Source organism: Fusarium redolens (genome assembly GCF_020744475.1).
Source record: "Fusarium redolens strain MPI-CAGE-AT-0023 chromosome Unknown BKA55scaffold_11, whole genome shotgun sequence".
Lineage (NCBI taxonomy): Eukaryota > Fungi > Ascomycota > Sordariomycetes > Hypocreales > Nectriaceae > Fusarium > Fusarium redolens.
In genome coordinates, this window is record NW_025763674.1 from 311,794 (window position 1) to 329,048 (window position 17,255).

The 17,255-nt window shown below is 47.1% G+C and overlaps 7 protein-coding genes across 7 annotated transcripts; 3 read left to right on the plus strand and 4 right to left on the minus strand.

Moving 5' to 3' along the window:
* Positions 1 to 3,396: 3,396 nt before the first annotated feature.
* On the minus strand, positions 3,397 to 5,859 carry BKA55DRAFT_739700 (fungal-specific transcription factor domain-containing protein). The gene is made up of 2 exons (XM_046201428.1): positions 5,257 to 5,859; positions 3,397 to 5,208 (listed from the first exon to the last, which is right to left on the minus strand). Exons 1-2 carry the CDS (start codon positions 5,719 to 5,721, stop codon positions 3,487 to 3,489), a joined length of 2,187 nt encoding a protein of 728 aa, XP_046047332.1. The 5' UTR covers positions 5,722 to 5,859; the 3' UTR covers positions 3,397 to 3,486.
* A 318-nt stretch (positions 5,860 to 6,177) lies between these two features.
* On the plus strand, positions 6,178 to 7,323 carry BKA55DRAFT_516577 (uncharacterized protein; the record flags this gene model as incomplete). The annotated part of the gene is made up of 1 exon (XM_046188095.1): positions 6,178 to 7,323. The coding sequence occupies one exon, from the start codon at positions 6,178 to 6,180 to the stop codon at positions 7,321 to 7,323; it is 1,146 nt and encodes a 381-aa protein (XP_046047333.1).
* Positions 7,324 to 7,520: 197 nt separating this feature from the next.
* Positions 7,521 to 9,055, minus strand: BKA55DRAFT_595323 (Alpha/Beta hydrolase protein; the record flags this gene model as incomplete). Its single annotated transcript, XM_046195788.1, has 2 exons — positions 7,521 to 8,240; positions 8,339 to 9,055. The coding sequence occupies 2 exons, from the start codon at positions 9,053 to 9,055 to the stop codon at positions 7,521 to 7,523; spliced, it is 1,437 nt and encodes a 478-aa protein (XP_046047334.1).
* An 828-nt stretch (positions 9,056 to 9,883) lies between these two features.
* On the plus strand, positions 9,884 to 10,683 carry BKA55DRAFT_691925 (RmlC-like cupin domain-containing protein; the record flags this gene model as incomplete). The annotated part of the gene is made up of 3 exons (XM_046199690.1): positions 9,884 to 10,008; positions 10,062 to 10,204; positions 10,256 to 10,683. 3 exons carry the CDS (start codon positions 9,884 to 9,886, stop codon positions 10,681 to 10,683), a joined length of 696 nt encoding a protein of 231 aa, XP_046047335.1.
* Positions 10,684 to 11,994: 1,311 nt separating this feature from the next.
* BKA55DRAFT_691926 (uncharacterized protein) lies at positions 11,995 to 12,807 on the plus strand (the record flags this gene model as incomplete). The annotated part of the gene is made up of 2 exons (XM_046199691.1): positions 11,995 to 12,364; positions 12,416 to 12,807. 2 exons carry the CDS (start codon positions 11,995 to 11,997, stop codon positions 12,805 to 12,807), a joined length of 762 nt encoding a protein of 253 aa, XP_046047336.1.
* Positions 12,808 to 13,603: 796 nt separating this feature from the next.
* Positions 13,604 to 15,382, minus strand: BKA55DRAFT_573133 (uncharacterized protein). The gene is made up of 2 exons (XM_046193185.1): positions 15,171 to 15,382; positions 13,604 to 15,040 (listed from the first exon to the last, which is right to left on the minus strand). The coding sequence occupies exons 1-2, from the start codon at positions 15,268 to 15,270 to the stop codon at positions 14,007 to 14,009; spliced, it is 1,134 nt and encodes a 377-aa protein (XP_046047337.1). The 5' UTR covers positions 15,271 to 15,382; the 3' UTR covers positions 13,604 to 14,006.
* A 519-nt stretch (positions 15,383 to 15,901) lies between these two features.
* On the minus strand, positions 15,902 to 16,745 carry BKA55DRAFT_691928 (uncharacterized protein; the record flags this gene model as incomplete). The annotated part of the gene is made up of 2 exons (XM_046199692.1): positions 15,902 to 16,446; positions 16,499 to 16,745. 2 exons carry the CDS (start codon positions 16,743 to 16,745, stop codon positions 15,902 to 15,904), a joined length of 792 nt encoding a protein of 263 aa, XP_046047338.1.
* Between the last annotated feature and the right edge of the window lie 510 nt (positions 16,746 to 17,255).

Consider the following 17,255-nt stretch of genomic DNA (forward strand, 5'->3'; position numbering starts at 1 on the left):
CCCGCGACCTACCACAGAAAAAAGCTTGGTATTAGCCTGCATCAAACTTTTGCATCAAACTTAAGGGTTTCCCTGCTAAGGAGAAGACTACAGTGCAAGCAAGACAAGACAAGACAAGACAAGACAAGACAAGACAAGACATTTGCCAGGCGAACATGCTTAACAAAGACGCTTACTCGGAATGCAATGCGAACTATTCCTCGCAATTGCCTCATTTTTTGCATCGCCTCAATTGTTCTTCAATTCATCTCTCCACAGTGACACACATCGCGTCGGAGGCTTGAAACAGAACCCCAAATAGAACGTGGCTTCAGAATCGGCAAGCCACATTGGATCTTCAAGATTAGAGACCTCGCTAGGCCAGTAAGAACTCGTGTTTGACGCCATGTGAATCGATACTTCAATTCAGTTCAATTATCAACAAAACTCAATAGAGCTTCAAGCCTCAAGATATCCAAAGCCGTATATAAGTTCAAGCAGAGCCATTCTACGGTATGCGCAACCACGATTGACTTCGACATCTAAGAAAGTGTTTGTCAGATTAAGGTTGCATTGGTTGGTAGCCCAGGCTGCGGTTCTTTCTCGAAGCATCGAAGTCAAGGCTCAAGAATCGATGATCAATACTCAAATCCCTCAACAAGCGTCGGAAAGAAAAAAAGACACTACGCAAGACTACCCAAAGCCATACCGAACCAAATAACGGCTGGAGAAACGCCAATTCCCTCATCTTACCCAATTGCTTACTACGGAAGTAATCTGAAATCCTGCAGATCTAGGGCGTTTCGTAAAAGATGACAATCCCAATCCTTCCATGTCACTTCAACATCCATTCATTCCCGCGATATTCAGGAGACATACCCAGCATGGTCATATTCTGCAAGGATGAGTTGATGCGATCCAGAGAAAAAAAAAACAAGGCTTCCCTTGAGCTCGAGTAATTGCGGTATGACTGCGTATGTTTGAGCCTCGACGATCACTCTTCGTCTCATACTGCCCTTGTCTTGTCTTTGTCTTGTCTCGGCACCAAAAGTGACACAGAGCCCGGCTCTTCAAAGCTGAGACGCGCACTAAATATCTTCTTACCAAGAAACTTACTGTCCGGTCCACTGAAGAAGTTCCACTAATTCGTTTCCGTGCCTCTTTTCATTAAACAGCGGTCCGCCCCCAATTTACCCGTCGCCCCCTTTTCCCTGCAGTTGGTTCATGGGTTATCCAGTCCAATCCAATAGCCTTATCGTCCGATCGCGCGTTGCGCTTGATATTAGCGTTAGAAATTTCTATCGAAGACGATCAGAGTTGAAATCTCGGTGTGATTGTTGCGATTGTTCAAAGATGCTAGCAGGGACTCAAATTGGCAGCCGTTATTGTGAAACTTGTCGACTGAGCACCTAATCTGCAATGGCTTCTTGGCATCTGCGACTTGGCACGGGGGGACGTGCAAATGCCCGATCGCGCTATGTCTGAAGCGGTGTACAGCGATTTATGCATATGCAGTTATGCCCTCTTGATAATGACACTCTGTTGTGTTGCATTTGCGCGGATAAGGATTTTTAAACTCGGGGTGGCATTCTGCCCTGGCAACTTCGCGTGGCTTGCATATAGCCTGTCTAGCCTGTCCAGTAACGTTGACGCCTGACCCTCCTATCAGTTGGTTCGTATCTTTATTTATCTCGAATCGCCATTGTTTGCAGCATCTAGAAATATCTTGGCCTTTCTATTGGAGGATGAGCAGATCTGGTGTGACCACCAACGGCGGGAGCGAAAGAAACAGACTTTTTCAATCAAACGTTTCCATGGGAATATCTTGTCAGATCTGGTTCAACCACTAGATACTTGCATCATTGTTTGCTTTGTTCGCTGGGAAACCGGCAGAGGCGTTCTGAGTCATTCCAAAGGGACGGCAAACGCTGAACCGATTGTACGGATATGTAGCCCGTACGCGTGGTATTGAGTCTCAAATTCGTCATTGTTCATCATGCCAAGACATTCCAAGACGAAACGAGACATGACTGCTTGACAGGATAATTATAACCGCCGAGACAAACCGACCCTTCAATTCCTCGTATTAACTTTCGGCCGAGTCTTGGAGTCACATCATGACTTGCTATACGACACTTTGCCCACTAGTCCCACTACTACTCCCGTTAAGTCATATGGTATCGTAAACTATTGAGACTATCCCGCCGTCACTGCCGGCTGCCGAAATATGACCGTATCCATCATTACGAAGTTGGATGCTATTCTGAGTCTCTTCTTATGGAATGATGTAGACTTCATTGCCACGTCCCGGGGATAAGGCGGCATATTGATCCGTATAGGCGGATATTGTGTCAAGCTTCAGAACCACATGGTGCGAAGGGATGCCTTCGTATAGACCCATTTCAGATATTCTGCACATCACTTACCGAGTTCTCGGCCCTGTGACAGCGGGCCATCTCCCTGCTGAGGCTCAGCAGCTGAGGATTCAGCTACCGGTCTTCGTTTGACTCGACGCAATTGACTACCGTATACGATCAGCCACACTCCCTTGACAAACGTTGAAGTCGTTGCCGTTAGCCGGGGGCCCCCTGGCCCGTCACGATACTCGAGGTCCAGAAGGTCGAACCCTTGCAGGGCTAGACGTTCCGGTTGCCGTAATACGAAGCTGGGGTATTAGCAACGCTGTGAATAGGAGTGTCACTTTCGCATTACACTGGCACTATTTGTTCGAGACCCTGAATAGTTCTGGGACCTTGCGAAACGTAATAGACGAATGTGCCGGTGTTCCATAGGGCGTGGAGGGTCGTTCCTGGATATGTGAATATCGACGTTGTAACTTTGATGGAGTTAAGGCTGTTGAGATCTGACTAAAGGATCCAGGAACGCCTTTGTTCCTGGCAGCAGATCATACACTAGAGATGTTCTTAATTGCTTGTATTTTACGTTGCATGACCTTTGTCCGTTCGACTGTTAAATGATGATGTATGACAAGCACTGTTGATCATTCAAGTCAAGGGATACATAGCTGCTCTACGTAGAACCTTACCGAGTCCACAGTCGAGTGCCGAGTTGCCGCATATTGACAAAAGAAATGCTTATACTCGGAAGAGAGACATACCCTCACATTCAATAGTGCTTGTAGTGGGACGAGCTGGGTATGTGAATCGCGGAATGTCACCGACGACGGTTCATTATACGACTCGTAAAAGCAACGAACTAGGGACATTAAGGAGTCGATAACGCTGTAATATTTGCTTTTAATAAGTGAGCTTAACAACATCTAAGCTACATGCGAATAGCATCCTTTGTGGCCTTCTATCAAAGATGGGAATGCATCGCAAGGAAAGGCCGGAATTCGGCAAGTTGAGTGGAATCGTTTTCGTTATGGGCGTATGCAAGGAATGCAAAGAGGACGTAGGTAATGATTATTTTCGTATACGTGAAAGTGTCTAAAGGCTGAATGAATAATACTGTTCAGTGTAGCCCGGCCAAGGAATCTGTTGTGCTCTACAGAAAGTCCCAATTCCACGTCTCATCTAGATCCATCAAAGCCTCCCAATCCACGCCATCAGTGTTCCCATTAGACGACGAGTTTCCGAAATTCTGACCCTGACCAAAGTTCATGTCACCTCCTGCTTCAACCCATGAAGGGAGATCATCAGTCGCTGTACCTAGACTCGTTGACAGACGTTCCACGGAGAGAGCGCCATTGTCTGCTGGCGGAGAAATATGCAGAGACGAGTCAAATGTCGACGTGTCGATTAAAGGATGGTTAACAGGGATCTCGTTTGACATGTTCTTGGCGTTGTCGAGCATTTGCTGGACATCAGAGTTCACGCGATCTCCCTTCTCTCGGGTATGTTGGGCATTGGCTCCTTGACGCTTAAGCTCCTTTTCACGATGCTTCTCCGCTCTTGAGTATAACTGCATTAGAGACTTCCACAGTGGCCCCGTCTCCACGTCCTCTGTGACTCCTTCTTTCAATGCTGTAGTCGAACCCCATGCTTCTTCTAGTTCTCGTGTCCAAGGGAGTCGAGAAGCCTGACGGAGGTATACACCCATTGCATGCCATGGCATTTGTCCTTGTAGCTGCCAGCGCCACTTTTCCCACACGGGCTCTGATTTGAGAGACTGAACCGCTTTGATGACTGTGATAGACGGGTTCAATAGCTCATCCGCTGCAGGGAGAGTTTTGGATCGTCGTCGAATGACTAGTTCAACCTTTGCAAAGAACAGCGTTGCCATCGTCCTGATGAAGGAGTCCCATGGTTGGTCGGGCTGTAGATGCTGAAAGTACGTCTTCTCGACCTTTTGTCTCAGGGCGTTGAAGAGACCGAGACGAGTCTCTAGAGAGTCGGTTGTATCGGCGCGGATGGCTTGTGCGAGATACCACAGCTCGCAGCGGATGAGACAGAGTGTCACGCCTGCTGATCCTTGATTCGGATTTGGGATCTGAGTGGTTGAGCTATCCAGATCGACATCGTTTGAGTTCGTAGGAAGCCCTGTGCTGAAGGACGCCGGGGTGATTGACAGGTCTTGAGCGTCAGCTCGTCGGCTACTGGAATCGATGAAGCAGATGTGCCACCAGAGTCGACGTCTGATCTCCCTCTCAAGCTGATTGTATTGATTTGAGTCGTCCTCGCGATGAAGGCCCACTGACTTTGCTAGTCTTAGGAGCAAACCTGTCAATGGCCATATCCTATCTTGAGCCCCAATGTTTGGTAGCAGCGATAGATATATGACCAGGGCTTGAAGGACAATGATGTCTCTTGTGGTGAGAAAGTTGGCACGGGCGAGTGCTTGTTCAGTACCAAATTGATACCGCTGCAGGAGCTGTTCTCTGGGTGTGTTGAAGTTGAAGGAGACTGTCTCTTCGTCCATGGACGCAATGGCCGCTAAGCATATCGCAAACAACAGGGCTTCTACATTGTGACCACAAGAGCTAAAGTTGGCTTTTAATTGTTTTATGATGTTCTCAATCGATGGGGTATGAAGCACCTTAATGAAAGGATCAACATTTTCGACATATGTTTGCCATATGAAGAGCATTTGAGAGGGCATGGGGTTGAGCCCATCTAATGCTTTTGCGAAGTCTGCGCTGCCAAAGACAAAGCCTAGATGACTGAGAGGAGCCGAAGCCCCATTAGTGGTAGGCTCTGTCATGATTGAGTTACTTGACGATTCAGAGTAATCTGCAACGTCGTGTACAGCTTGAAGTATATTGTCGACCTATCACTTGTTAGTTATCCCATCAATGCCAGGGTGAAATATACTAACCTCACTGCAGAATACAGTCCAAAAGCGATTTCCAACGTGTAGCCCACCGTCCTTGTCAACAACAAGTCTACCAAAATCCTCATCAAACTCCGAAGTCTGATGATCCAAACTGCCAGATGACGTAGCCCTCGAAGACTCTGTAGGCTCCTTATCCACTGTTATCTGACCCATACTCTTGGCCCCATTTCCATCCTCAACCTGCGCCGCGAGTTCAGTGACGACTGACTCGAGACGACGAAGACGACTGAGTAATTCAGATTGTTTCTGAGCGGGAGTCTTGGCATCACGGGTTCGTCTTGGTATGCGGCCTGTTACGGGGAAATGGCAGTCGATTTTGTTTTTTATACAGTTGCTGCATGGGTCTTTTCTGTCGCAGCGGATCTTGCGACGACGACAGGTTACACAGCTCCAGATTTTGAGGTTGGTTGTGACCTCATGATGGGATGAAGATAGTGATCGGTCCATCGGGGGTTATAAGCTCCGACAGAGACACAGAGGTATAGGGTGGTAACAGGTAGATATTGGGATAACAGGAGACGGAAACAACCAATTCACTGTGGTTGAGGCTCAATTGATAGAATGGGCTGGGTATGGTCTGCTTACTGAAGCTGTTGATGAGGGGAGCCGAAGGATCGGGGATCGTCTTCGGACACGGCGTTCGGTCGTGATCCCTGTCACCGGAGCATCCACCACCGAGTGCGAAGGAGCGGGTAATGCTAACAAAAGTACATCAAACAGCTAATAATTCGTAGTGCAAAGGATGTACCCCGGATATGCTCATTCTCAACACCAACGTACGCCCATCACCGACACCGAGCATCTATATATTTATATAAATGAGATTACAGTATTGCAGATAGTCAGCTAATGTATTCACTTCTACTTTGCCTCCATGTCATTCGAATAGCATCACCCGCCATCATGACAAAAACCGTAATCATTCTCGGTGCTGGATGGGCTGGTCTTCCACTCGCCCATAAGCTTCTCAAACACACCCTTCCCAAAGTTCTTGATCTCAAAGTCGTTCTCGTCTCACCAAACAGCCACTTCTTTTGGAACGTTGCTGCTACTCGTGGGATAATACCGGACGCCATTGCAGATGAACAGCTCTTCCTACCAATCAAGCCCGGCTTCGATCAATACCCTCCTGAGAACTTTGAGTTCCTCCTTGGAAAAGCAGATGGATTCGATGCTGGATCCAACACTGTACATTTAATCTCTAATGAGAATACCAGGCGCGAGATTGTGTATGATGAGCTGGTCGTTGCGACAGGGTCTCGGCTGGCTAGTGATCTTCCACTGAAGCCTGTTGGAACGCATCAAGAGACTATCTCAGCATGGAAGCAATTGCAAAGCCAAGTCGAAGACTCAAAGTCAATAGTAATCGCCGGTGGCGGCGCTACTGGAACTGAAGTCGCTGGGGAATTGGCTGCAAGATACGGCTTTTCCAAGAGCATCACCCTTGTTATTAGTGGTGAGCAACCGTTGGAAGGGGCCCTTGACTCAGTTCGCACATCAATTACAAGAGACCTTAAGACCCTTGGGGTCAAACTCATCCACAATGCGCGTGTCACAAAAGCAAAGAAGAGCGAAAGCGGCCAACGGACAGGAGTGCACTTGTCCAATGGAAGCACCCTCACAACAGATCTCTATCTCCCTCTCCACGGCATCAAACTCAACACCTCCTTCGTGCCGCCATCATTCTTAGACTCTAGTGGAAACATCAGGCTTGATGAAAAGATGAGAGTCGCTGGGACAAAGAACATATGGGGCATTGGTGATGTGGGTAACATTGATCCCAAGCAATTGACCATCACGGACAATCAGATCATTCACTTGGCGACAGCTCTAGATGCGACTTTGACTGGGACAACGGATATAAAGCCGTATCAGCCTGCGAATAAGAAGATGATCTTTGTGTCACTGGGAAAGAAGTATGCGACGGGTCAAATTGGGAACTGGAAGTTGTTCTCATTCATGGTGTCGTATGTCAAGGGGAGGAAATTGTTTGTTGATACAGCTGAGGGATATGTGGGAGGGAAGTATTTGAGGCATGCGGCCATGTGATATTGTATGATCTATTGTATTTGTTCTCTATCTCATCTGTTGTAATTCTCTTCATAAGAACATTCCAACCTGTCAACCTGCTTCTCACGATGTGGCGCCAGTTCCTCGTATTCAGTACAGGACTTATCCAAGTTCAGTTAACGAAAGCAACGGTCTCGAAACTATTGAAACATCTAATATCCACCCGCTGCATTCCATCAGAGGCTATACTTCCAACTCTCTGCCGTATCAAAGTACGACAAGAAGAAGTTCGGACCCAGTGTATGAACAGTGTCATTGGTCCTCAGCCCCTCGACAAGTTCCCCAGAACAACCCTTCTCAAGAGTCTCACCAGAAAGTCTACTCTTGATCCAGTCCATCCACTTCATTTGGCTAGCCTGAATGGCAGAGAAGTGATCCATACCAGAAAAGGTGGCATGTTCAAGGGTTTCCTTATTGCCAGCCTTCTTGACCAAATCGCAGGTGTCCTTGACAGCTGCATCAATACCCTCGGGACGAACGACATGGTCATCTGCACCATTAATAACGAGTAATGGTCCAGCGAAAGGCTTCCGTCCCACAGCGACTCGATCCGCCCACTTCTTAGCTGTAGGATCTTTATACCAGCCGGACTTCACGATGTCAGAAGGGGCGAGATCCCTTGTCACCAATGCCAATACAGGGAAGCATCCTTTGACCTTGGCAACCACATTGTGCCAGCGATCATAGCCTGTAGGTGTGAAGCCTGTGTAATTGTACTTAGGGTAAACCTTGGAAATTGAGTCAATGACTGCGGATTGTGCAAGTAGACCGGGTGATGCGATCGAGTTCTCAGTCCAGTAGGCATAGTCATCGAGGATTCGGGTTACAGGCGCTATGGAGACTGTGCCTTTGTAGCCTTTGAGAGGTATCTTGGCTTGTCTTTCTGCGAAAGCCCACTAGAGAGCATAGTTAGCTTCCGTACTTGATGGCAGTAGGCCGCGCCCATGAGCCACTGAGCCCATGGAATGCGCTGTATGTAGGGACAATAACTTACAGACGTTCCGCCACCCTGCGAGTGACCCATAGCGACAAAAGGACCCTCAGGACTCAGAAGATCCGGGAATGCTGATCTAGCTGCCGTCACAGCAAAAGCAACATCATTCGCGTGAGCCGGCGCTGTGATCCAGGAATGAGGAATGGCATCTCCGTTAGGCAACTCAGATACACCAAGACCAGCATAGTCGGGCGCAACAACTGCAATGCCCTGAAGTGCCAGAGCGAAAGGAACTTGAAAGTGGTACTGCAAAGCTCTGTAGGTACTAGGCGCGCAGGGTTTGAAGGTACCAGTCGTCCCATGAGCCCAAGCAACCATGGGTAAGCCCTTCTTGGTAGAGACGGGACCTGTTGGAAAGGGAGAATAAGGCCAGAGGACATAGGCAGAAGCGGGAATGACCTTTCCATCAAGGTCTTCGGTGGTGTAGATGATTCGCGACATGGTCAGACCGCTGGGGACGACGTAGTTATCCAGGTCAGTGACATCTTCTGTCTTGAGAACAACACCGGGGGAAATTTCGCTTGAGAAGTTCGGAGGTGTATTGTAGAAGGAGAATGTCGGGTCAGATTGTTGCTCTGAGATCCAAGAGGATGCGTTGAGGGCTCGGGCCTGGCATGTCTTGTCGCAGGTGGTAGTGTCTGGGAAGGGGTTTTGTGCTACAGCATAGGAAGTGGACCAGAGAAGAGTAACAGCTCTCTTAAAGTTGAGTTTGGGCATTGTGATGAGACGTACAATATGCTGGATTGCCTTGTCGTTGTTAGTGAGGAGATGATCTAGGTTATATAAGTTAAATGGTCGCCATATTGTGATCTCTCAACTTCACAAACAACTCATCAAGATACCACTCTACAATGACAATTGCATATCTCCGATATAATGTCAAGCTAGGCTGCAACATCATCAATTTGGAATGGTGGTGGTGGTATCGGGGTCCCGTAGCCGAGCGGCTAAGTTCGAGTACGCTCAAGAGCAAGGCTGTTGAGTCCGCCATTAGCTTACGTTGCATCTCAAGATTTGTAATAATTAACTACATGCTCTATGAAGATCATCTATAGTATCATGCGCCTCAAGCTCCTAGTCGCATACATATCCGCCGTTGCATCGCCCCTTAGCAGGTACGCTCAAATACGCCGGAATACGCCAGTACGCCCAGGCATACCCACGACATACGCCAACCAAATCCACCGCGGCATTATCGACAATTGAGAAACTAGCCTTCCAGAAGTTTGGCGTTTACGCCGAGATCAAGCTTAATTTAACAACATTGAGCTAGCTAGTGATCTCCATGTTAGTTGCGTACAGGCAGATAGGGCTGGTAGTGTCCGGCTATGGAGGACCATGATACGCCATGAGGAGGGCAGTGATTAGTTCGGAATCCATACATTTATATGTGAGCGTTTGAAGTATATAAACAAGTTTATGTTCTCGTTGAAGATAGTCCGATCAAGCAACAGTCGCTCAACATCCTCACACCCCACTCCCAATAACACCACAACCTTCGCGACCTCGCATTCTCTGAACAACATCAATCGCAACATCATCAAAATGTTCTCCAACGCCGTTCTCTCCGCTACCACCGCCTTCTTGGCCTGTTCCTCATTTGCGGCTGCAGCTCCGCAGGGCAAGACCTCCGAGGTCAGCTTGACTACCAAGCTGCGACTCGCCGATACGTAAGCTACGAGCTCGAACTCTCAATCTGGATGGCTCTTAACTCCTGCGATAGCTTCATCGATCGCTATAGTCTCCTCCCCGACGACAACGACTTCCTCTTCAGCTTCAATAGCACTCCCAGTGCTATGGCTAACAGCCAGACTTTCCCTGCTCTCACAGGCTCTGGCGTCAGTCTGGCTTCCGCTCAAATTCCAGGTACATGCTCATACTTCTTACTTCTGAACCTTGGATACTAATTGTATACAGGCTGCTCTATGATCATGCTTCACACTCACCCCCGAGCTTCCGAGCTCTTTGCCGTCATGTCCGGCCGCGTCTACACCGAAGCCGTTCCCGAAGCCGGTGTCCTCGACGCTGAAGGAAAGCCTCGCGTCATCCGTAACGAAATCAGCGCTGGCCAAGCTACCATCTTCTACCAGGGAACTAAGCACTACCAGGTCAACCCTGACTGCGAGCCCGCCAACGCCATTGCTGCTTTCGCCTCTGAGGATGGCGGTTTTGCTGGTGTTGCACCTGGACTGTTCTCTATCAAGGAAGATGCTGTTATTCGTCTCTTGGGAGAGGCTGTTGATGGTGAGGATATTGAGAAGATCAGGGCTTCTATTCCTACTGTCGTTGGTATCAAGGTTGATGAGTGTCTCGCTAAGTGTGGTAAGCAGAAGCGTCAGGCTTAAGGATTGGACCTTGAGTTTAGTTGAGCTTCTGATTGAGTATTTCTTTCTTTGTCCTATGTTTCATTTAAGAGATATAGAGTTTTGAGGTAGCTAGATTAGTAGAGTATTGATTTCTGTTGGACCTATTGCATTCTGCAACTCGCTTGAGCCCCTGATTGGCCGATGATCTGACAATGCTAGGCGAGTGCCAGTGTTATCAGATCTGACAACGTCATGATAATGTAATCTGAACTGACATTCCTTGCCTTGAAGGATTGACTGCGCCCCTTCTTATCACCAATGGTAAACCCGGTGTAAGCACCAACTCAGCCACATTCCTTCGCTTGAGAAAACAGTTAAATCCACCAGGAATCTTGCTTTGACAGAATCCTATCCCCTAATGATTCTAGTATACCAAGACCTCGATATTAGCTCGAATATCCACACTGTTTTCATGACTGTGACACTTTAAAGACCCGTACGTATCCGAAGAATAAGATCTTTCATTGGAAAGGCCTAACCACGAAATAGTCTTTAAGATCAATTTATCACAATGGCGAAGAAAGACAAGAAGAATTTGCCAAAGACGGCTCAGCAGGAGAAAAAGGCAAGACAGGAGTTAAACACCGCGTCATATAATGTTTGGACGTTGATTCTACAAGTGCTTTGCTGTGGCTTGATAACAGGAGGAGCAAGCTAGAACAAGGGAGTAATGTTATTAATTAGAGCTTTTCATTTCATAAAGATGGGGTTGCAAAGAATTCTGAGATCGATTTGAGCTAAAGTCAACATCATTCAAGACCAGGGCAAGGCGTCACAATCTCTTTCGCTATGTTGTTTCAAACAATACACTCTTCTAATAATTTTTATATCCGTATAATGACATCCCAAGTGATAACTATTGGCCAGCGAACCTTAAATCAACCCTGGTGAACTTTCTTCCACGATGTAACCACCAATGACATTTGTTCGCAATTGAAGCCAAGAAACCATGCATTTTCGCGACAAAACAATGAGCGGAACAACGAACTTCCCGTCATATCATATATGTCGCGCCGCTTCCTTCAGAGTCGGCTCAACTCTACTCCGATTCTCCAGAGGCGAAGCCGAAGCTATCCCCAAAGCTGATGCTCGGCGTTGCCAATACGGGTAGAACCGGACTCAGGTCAGCTATCAGGACATGCCGCTAGGTCAGCCGGTCCATGCATCAATCACGAGTTTTCGCATCTATACGATGAGTCAATTCGTTGTCAGTATTAAATAGAGAGAATTATCTCGATCATGCGATTCAGTCATTGCTGATGGTAATTACGTCTTTACTACGAGTCTACGATGGCACTACAAGGTCTAACTCGGAAAATATTGGCAACATCATTTGTTGCTGTAGTCACTGCTGGCGGTGTCTACGGCTATTCCGTTCAGAAACGCGTGTCAAAAGTTGATCGGAATCTGATAACGCGGTTCAATACCGTACCAGAGAAGTTTCAGAAGTCGAGGTCTGTTAGCGAGGTCGTCAACGCGAAACAGCACATATACGACTCTGACTCTCGATACATCACACTCGACATCCCAGCTCAACATCGCGACGTATCTGATGAAATGCTGTTGGCAAAGTTCGTCAAAGGATATTTTGGAGGTGCTGTGATTAGACCGGAGCGAGTTGCACTTTCAACTCTTGGCCTGACGCTTGTCAACTTTTCAAGTGAGTCTATCCTTTCCCTCTGTGTGGTTCAGTGTTTAACAAAATGAACAGAATCAGGACCAGCTCCGAGAAAGTTGTGGTCATGCACAGAACTCCCGGAGGTTTCCTTACCTCCGGTCAACACAATTCTATACGGTGTCTTTCAAGCTCTGGAGACTCAAGTCGGTGTCAAAATTGCACCAAATCGCACTGAAAGTCATATCGACTTTGGATTTGGAAGTGACAGTGATGTGTTTGCCGGAGTTCACAGATTCGTGGTTGTGAGAACGAAAGAAGAGAAGAACGAAGAAACTGTGCAGATTCATTATGAGTCCATGACTTGCAATCCTATGCAAAACAAGCCCCTGAGGCCACGGGTTTTATTCAAGTTTCATGAATTCTACGCAGACTTATTGTTTAGGGATGGAATATCGGAGATTAAACACTGGATGGGTCAGTCTTGATAGATTGGACGGCGGAAAGGAATATCTCTTCTCCATAAACTTGTTTTTACTCGTGTTTATTTGCAGTTGAGACCTGTGGCTCAAGCTTATAATCACCACACAGAACTTAGTTTTTACTCGTGTCAAGTAGCAAGGAGCCTGCCACTTAACTATTTACCACTTTGAACCTCTTTCTCAAGTAGCCCAGCTAGCTAATCCCGACTGAAGCCATGTTTGGCTTAGTTTCGTTTCGGCCTTGAACTTTCCGGAAGCGTTACAACAAAAACAAACTGTATGATGAACCAAACAAACAGTGTAACCCATCCCACAACCAAGAACTGGAGCCTGAAAGACTCAGGAGTACTCTCCTGGGTACCCCAGACAACAAGAACTGCCCCGTTCAAGAAGGAGAGAAATGACAAGACCGCTAAGTTATACTTAGATGAAAGCATCTTGTGAATCGACTGCGAATCGTCGAAACTGGGAAAGAAATGGCCATTGAGATGTGGAAGAGTCACGAGCAGACTTAGATGTACCAAAGAGGTATAGAAAAAGACTGCGATAGGGTCAGAGGTATGAAAGGCCTCAATTGTCGAGAGTGCTCACCTTTGGTTAAACTTTCGTCAGATATACAAAACATATTGACCTTTGGGGATCTTGGAAAGCTTCAGGGATGATGAAGATGGCTGATGCTTGATAAGATCGATTGAGAGAAAGGATTTATGTTGATGGTGGAGGCTGGATAAAATTAGAGAAGGTACTCTGGAGTACAGACCCATCGCCTGCGGCTATTGAGCATTTTATACCTCTTCAAGGGGGGCAAAAGAGCCATAATCCAGGTTTATTTTAAGTATTATTGCTGTAGCAACTGTTGAGGCATTGTGGTATAGTATCTAAATTCTGAGCTAGATGTGTTATTTGTAGTCGAGACCTGTAGCAAAGAGCTTATAATCGCCACGCAGAACTTAGAAGTTGTGTAAACTTATCAATATCTCAGCAAGATAAATCAAGGCAACTTATTAAAACCAAAATCTTATATTGAATACACTTTCAGGCAGTATAAACACTCACCTGTATCCAACAAATGAATATGCTGATATTAATATTATATACTTGGATTCAGGAAAGGTTGGCAGGAGAGCAAATGGAATATTATTAAAATCACCACGTACATCTATCAACCCTTTACTTTCGTCTCTCATCAAGCTACCATGCATCATCTAAGCACCGGCTGCAACAGGCACTGGCCCTTCAGGCAACTTACTACCAGCAATATTACACTGTCGGAACAATCTAACCTCATCTTCCGTAAAAGCACCAACCACTGAATGGATCAACCCCCGGTTATGAAAGAGAACAAAATCTCCTTGCTCCCAATCATGAGGATACACTCGTTCAGGAGCAATACCAGGACGCTGAAGTTCGTGGACCCGCTCACGAACCGCAGTAAGATCATCGATCACAGTGCCATCCGCGAGGTGTAGCTTTCGAACAGCAGAGGGATGAACCTGAAGAGCTAAACGGCCGGTAACAGGGTTGCGCCAACACATGGGAAGGATCTGGATCTTATCCTCCTCAACTTGCGGGAGGTTCTCAGTAGGAATTTCTTTTCCCTCAGAGACCAAGCCCAGACCGTCGGAGCGGGACTTTGCGCCACTCATCCAAACATATGGATGCGGGGCGTACTCAACCTTTGTGGTACGCACAAACTCCTTATCCTCAGGCGAAAGCCGGTCGTACATGGCGTAGCCTGACACAAAGGCTGTTGTACCAAGCGGGACGGTCAACTCCTCATTGGATCCGTCATCATAGACGAGAGTCTGTTTACGACCTCCCGGAACACGAACGGCGAGTAGTGATGTCACCACTGGAGGAGCGAGGCCGTACAGAGCGGCGTCGATGTGCCATCTGTAGAACCTAGTGAAGTCTAGATCTTTCTCATCAGGGATAGTGGTGGCGTGGAATGTGCGATGGTGAGGATGTCGAAGCTGGATGTTCTTCAGTCCTTCATACTCCTCAACGAACCCATTGCCGATGACCTGGACTTGAGGTTGATGAGGGATGGTCTTGAGATCAGGATGGAGGATTGAGCGCTTTGCGTCAATGGTCTTTCCATGGCCATAAGAGCCCGCAGCTTCAGGATCGAAACGCTGGGTAATCTCATATTGAGCCTTGGGAGAGAGATGGTCCTGGTTCTTGAAGACGAGAACTTGATGGGTGAAGAGTGCTTCACGGATTACGTCAAAGTCGGCATCTAGAAACAGTCAGCTTGGGCTCATTGTTGATGTGAGGCGTGTCTTACCAGAGGAGGTTACCGATTTTACGGGTATTCTCCCACTATGCGTTGTTTTAATCATTCACGAAATATGCTTATCATATCTTACCACTGATGTTTTCAACGTCAACGTTTGAGACGATGGCACCAAAGTCAATGCTTGACTCGGCGGGTGCAGGGATGGGAGTGACTGTTATTTGAGAAGCCATTGCGATGGTTGTGCTTGAAGAAGATCTGTAGCAATCCTGTGACAAAGCTTGGTATTCAGTCTGTTGTTCAAATGAAGTGGAGGGGATTTGTTTGTCTTTTATATCACTATCTGAGGTCCATCGTTAGAGCGGGTCGCGGCGGTCGCCTATCTCTCTTATCTGCTCCGAGGATAAATCCGCTTTCGTTATCTGTCTTCGTACACCGTAGCAAGCTACACAATCAATATCTTATCACCGATTACGCTTATCGAGTGACTTCCATTGTGCTTCTCCGATTATTTGATTGATGTGACAAACAATCAGATTTGTGTAAATGTTATCGATATCTCAGCGGGATAGACCAAGGGAGCCTCAGAAAGAAAGCTCTTTGGCCCAAACATATCAGTGAAGAACAAAGAATGTATTCCCTCTGGCCACAGATTTGTAGATATGATCAAACTCGTTGAGTAACATATTGTCGGTCATCCTAATATCATTTACTGTGATCACTGATATTATGAAGGGGTTCTATGATTCTGCTGGTATTAAAAAGGTTAAGCATACTGATTTAAAGCGGCTTTGCCCTGCCTAGGATGACAGCTTGCTGTCAGCATCAGGGTCTTATACTAATCTTTCCTCTTGTTTTTTCCCATTATGGTGCTTCGTAGATTCTAGGAGGGCTTCTAGGACTCTCTGAAGGAAAAACCACAGGCTCAGCAGGTAGCTCACTCTTCGGTCTCTCGGAGTAAGGCTGGTCTTGGTTGTAATTTCCAGGAAGCTCTGCCAACACCGCATCATTTTTCCTTCTCGCCCGTCTTCTCCAAACCATCCATCCAATACCCCCAAGAATCAATAGGCCTCCAATTGTGGCGCCGACTGCTACACCTGCAATTTCACCTCGGGATAATCCAGATTTCGAACTAGGCTCCGATATAGAACTCTCTTCTTTGCTTGAGGACGCACCCGTCGTGCTTTTAGTTGTCTCCATGGTGAGAGTTGGCGATGCCATGGACACAGTGACAGTTTTCGTCTCCACGGCTTTCGGCGCGCTGACATTTACGTATTGAGATGTCGCTAGTGTCCCGCGATATTTGCTGTCAATTATCGAAAACCAATAAATGCAATCCTCCTTGTTCTCGGTCACGTTGGAGATATCGTACTGAGCCTTCCAACCATCAGGATCCGATTTACCATCGCCTAGGCGGCTCAATTAGCAAAACAATAAACATAAGGGACGAGTTCCTCCTACTTTTCAATAGCGAGTGCGTATTCTTTCCATCGCCTAGAACTTGCCACACATAGATGTCAACCTTTTTAATGTTCGTGTTAAATACGATCGGGATGGTTTCTCCATCGTCATAGTGGTTATTTTTCGTCATGTCCTGGTCGGCTTCTTGATCTGGGTCCCTCTCTTGGGGGCGTATAAATTTGGTGAAGCATGACGCCCAGCTCGCGAGTAGAGAAAATATCAGGCCGAGTTTCACGAGAAAAGACATCGTATGAGGGAATAATTGCCCAGTTTGACCAAGCAAGATTCCCGATATCGGATCGCCTACTCTCCGGGCCTGGCTTCAGTTATGATCATAGACTCGGAATTTTAAGGTGGACACATCTGGAGGGGAAGTTGTTACTTCTGGACGGGGAGTGGATGCCAAAGATATATGTATTCGATCATCCGGGTATCCGAGCCAACCTCGTCATAGATAACCAAATGAATCAGGACTGCGTACCCAGTCGTTTTGCAGTAGCAGTCCATATGAAGTCTAGTTGTGGCCCGGGCTGCAAATGATCATGCTGGGGTTGTGAACTCGTGATCCGGGTTTGTTTCCCAGACGAGGGTCGACCAACACATCTTCAAACTTCTCCCACGAGCAGGAATGGCAACGAATACGACTCGGACTGGTAGGCTTATGAATGATTGACATTTCAAGTTCAATCTTCACCTTTAAATCATCAATGAGAATGTTGAATCCGATCTCAGCTGCCTATCTGAACTGTCAAAGCGC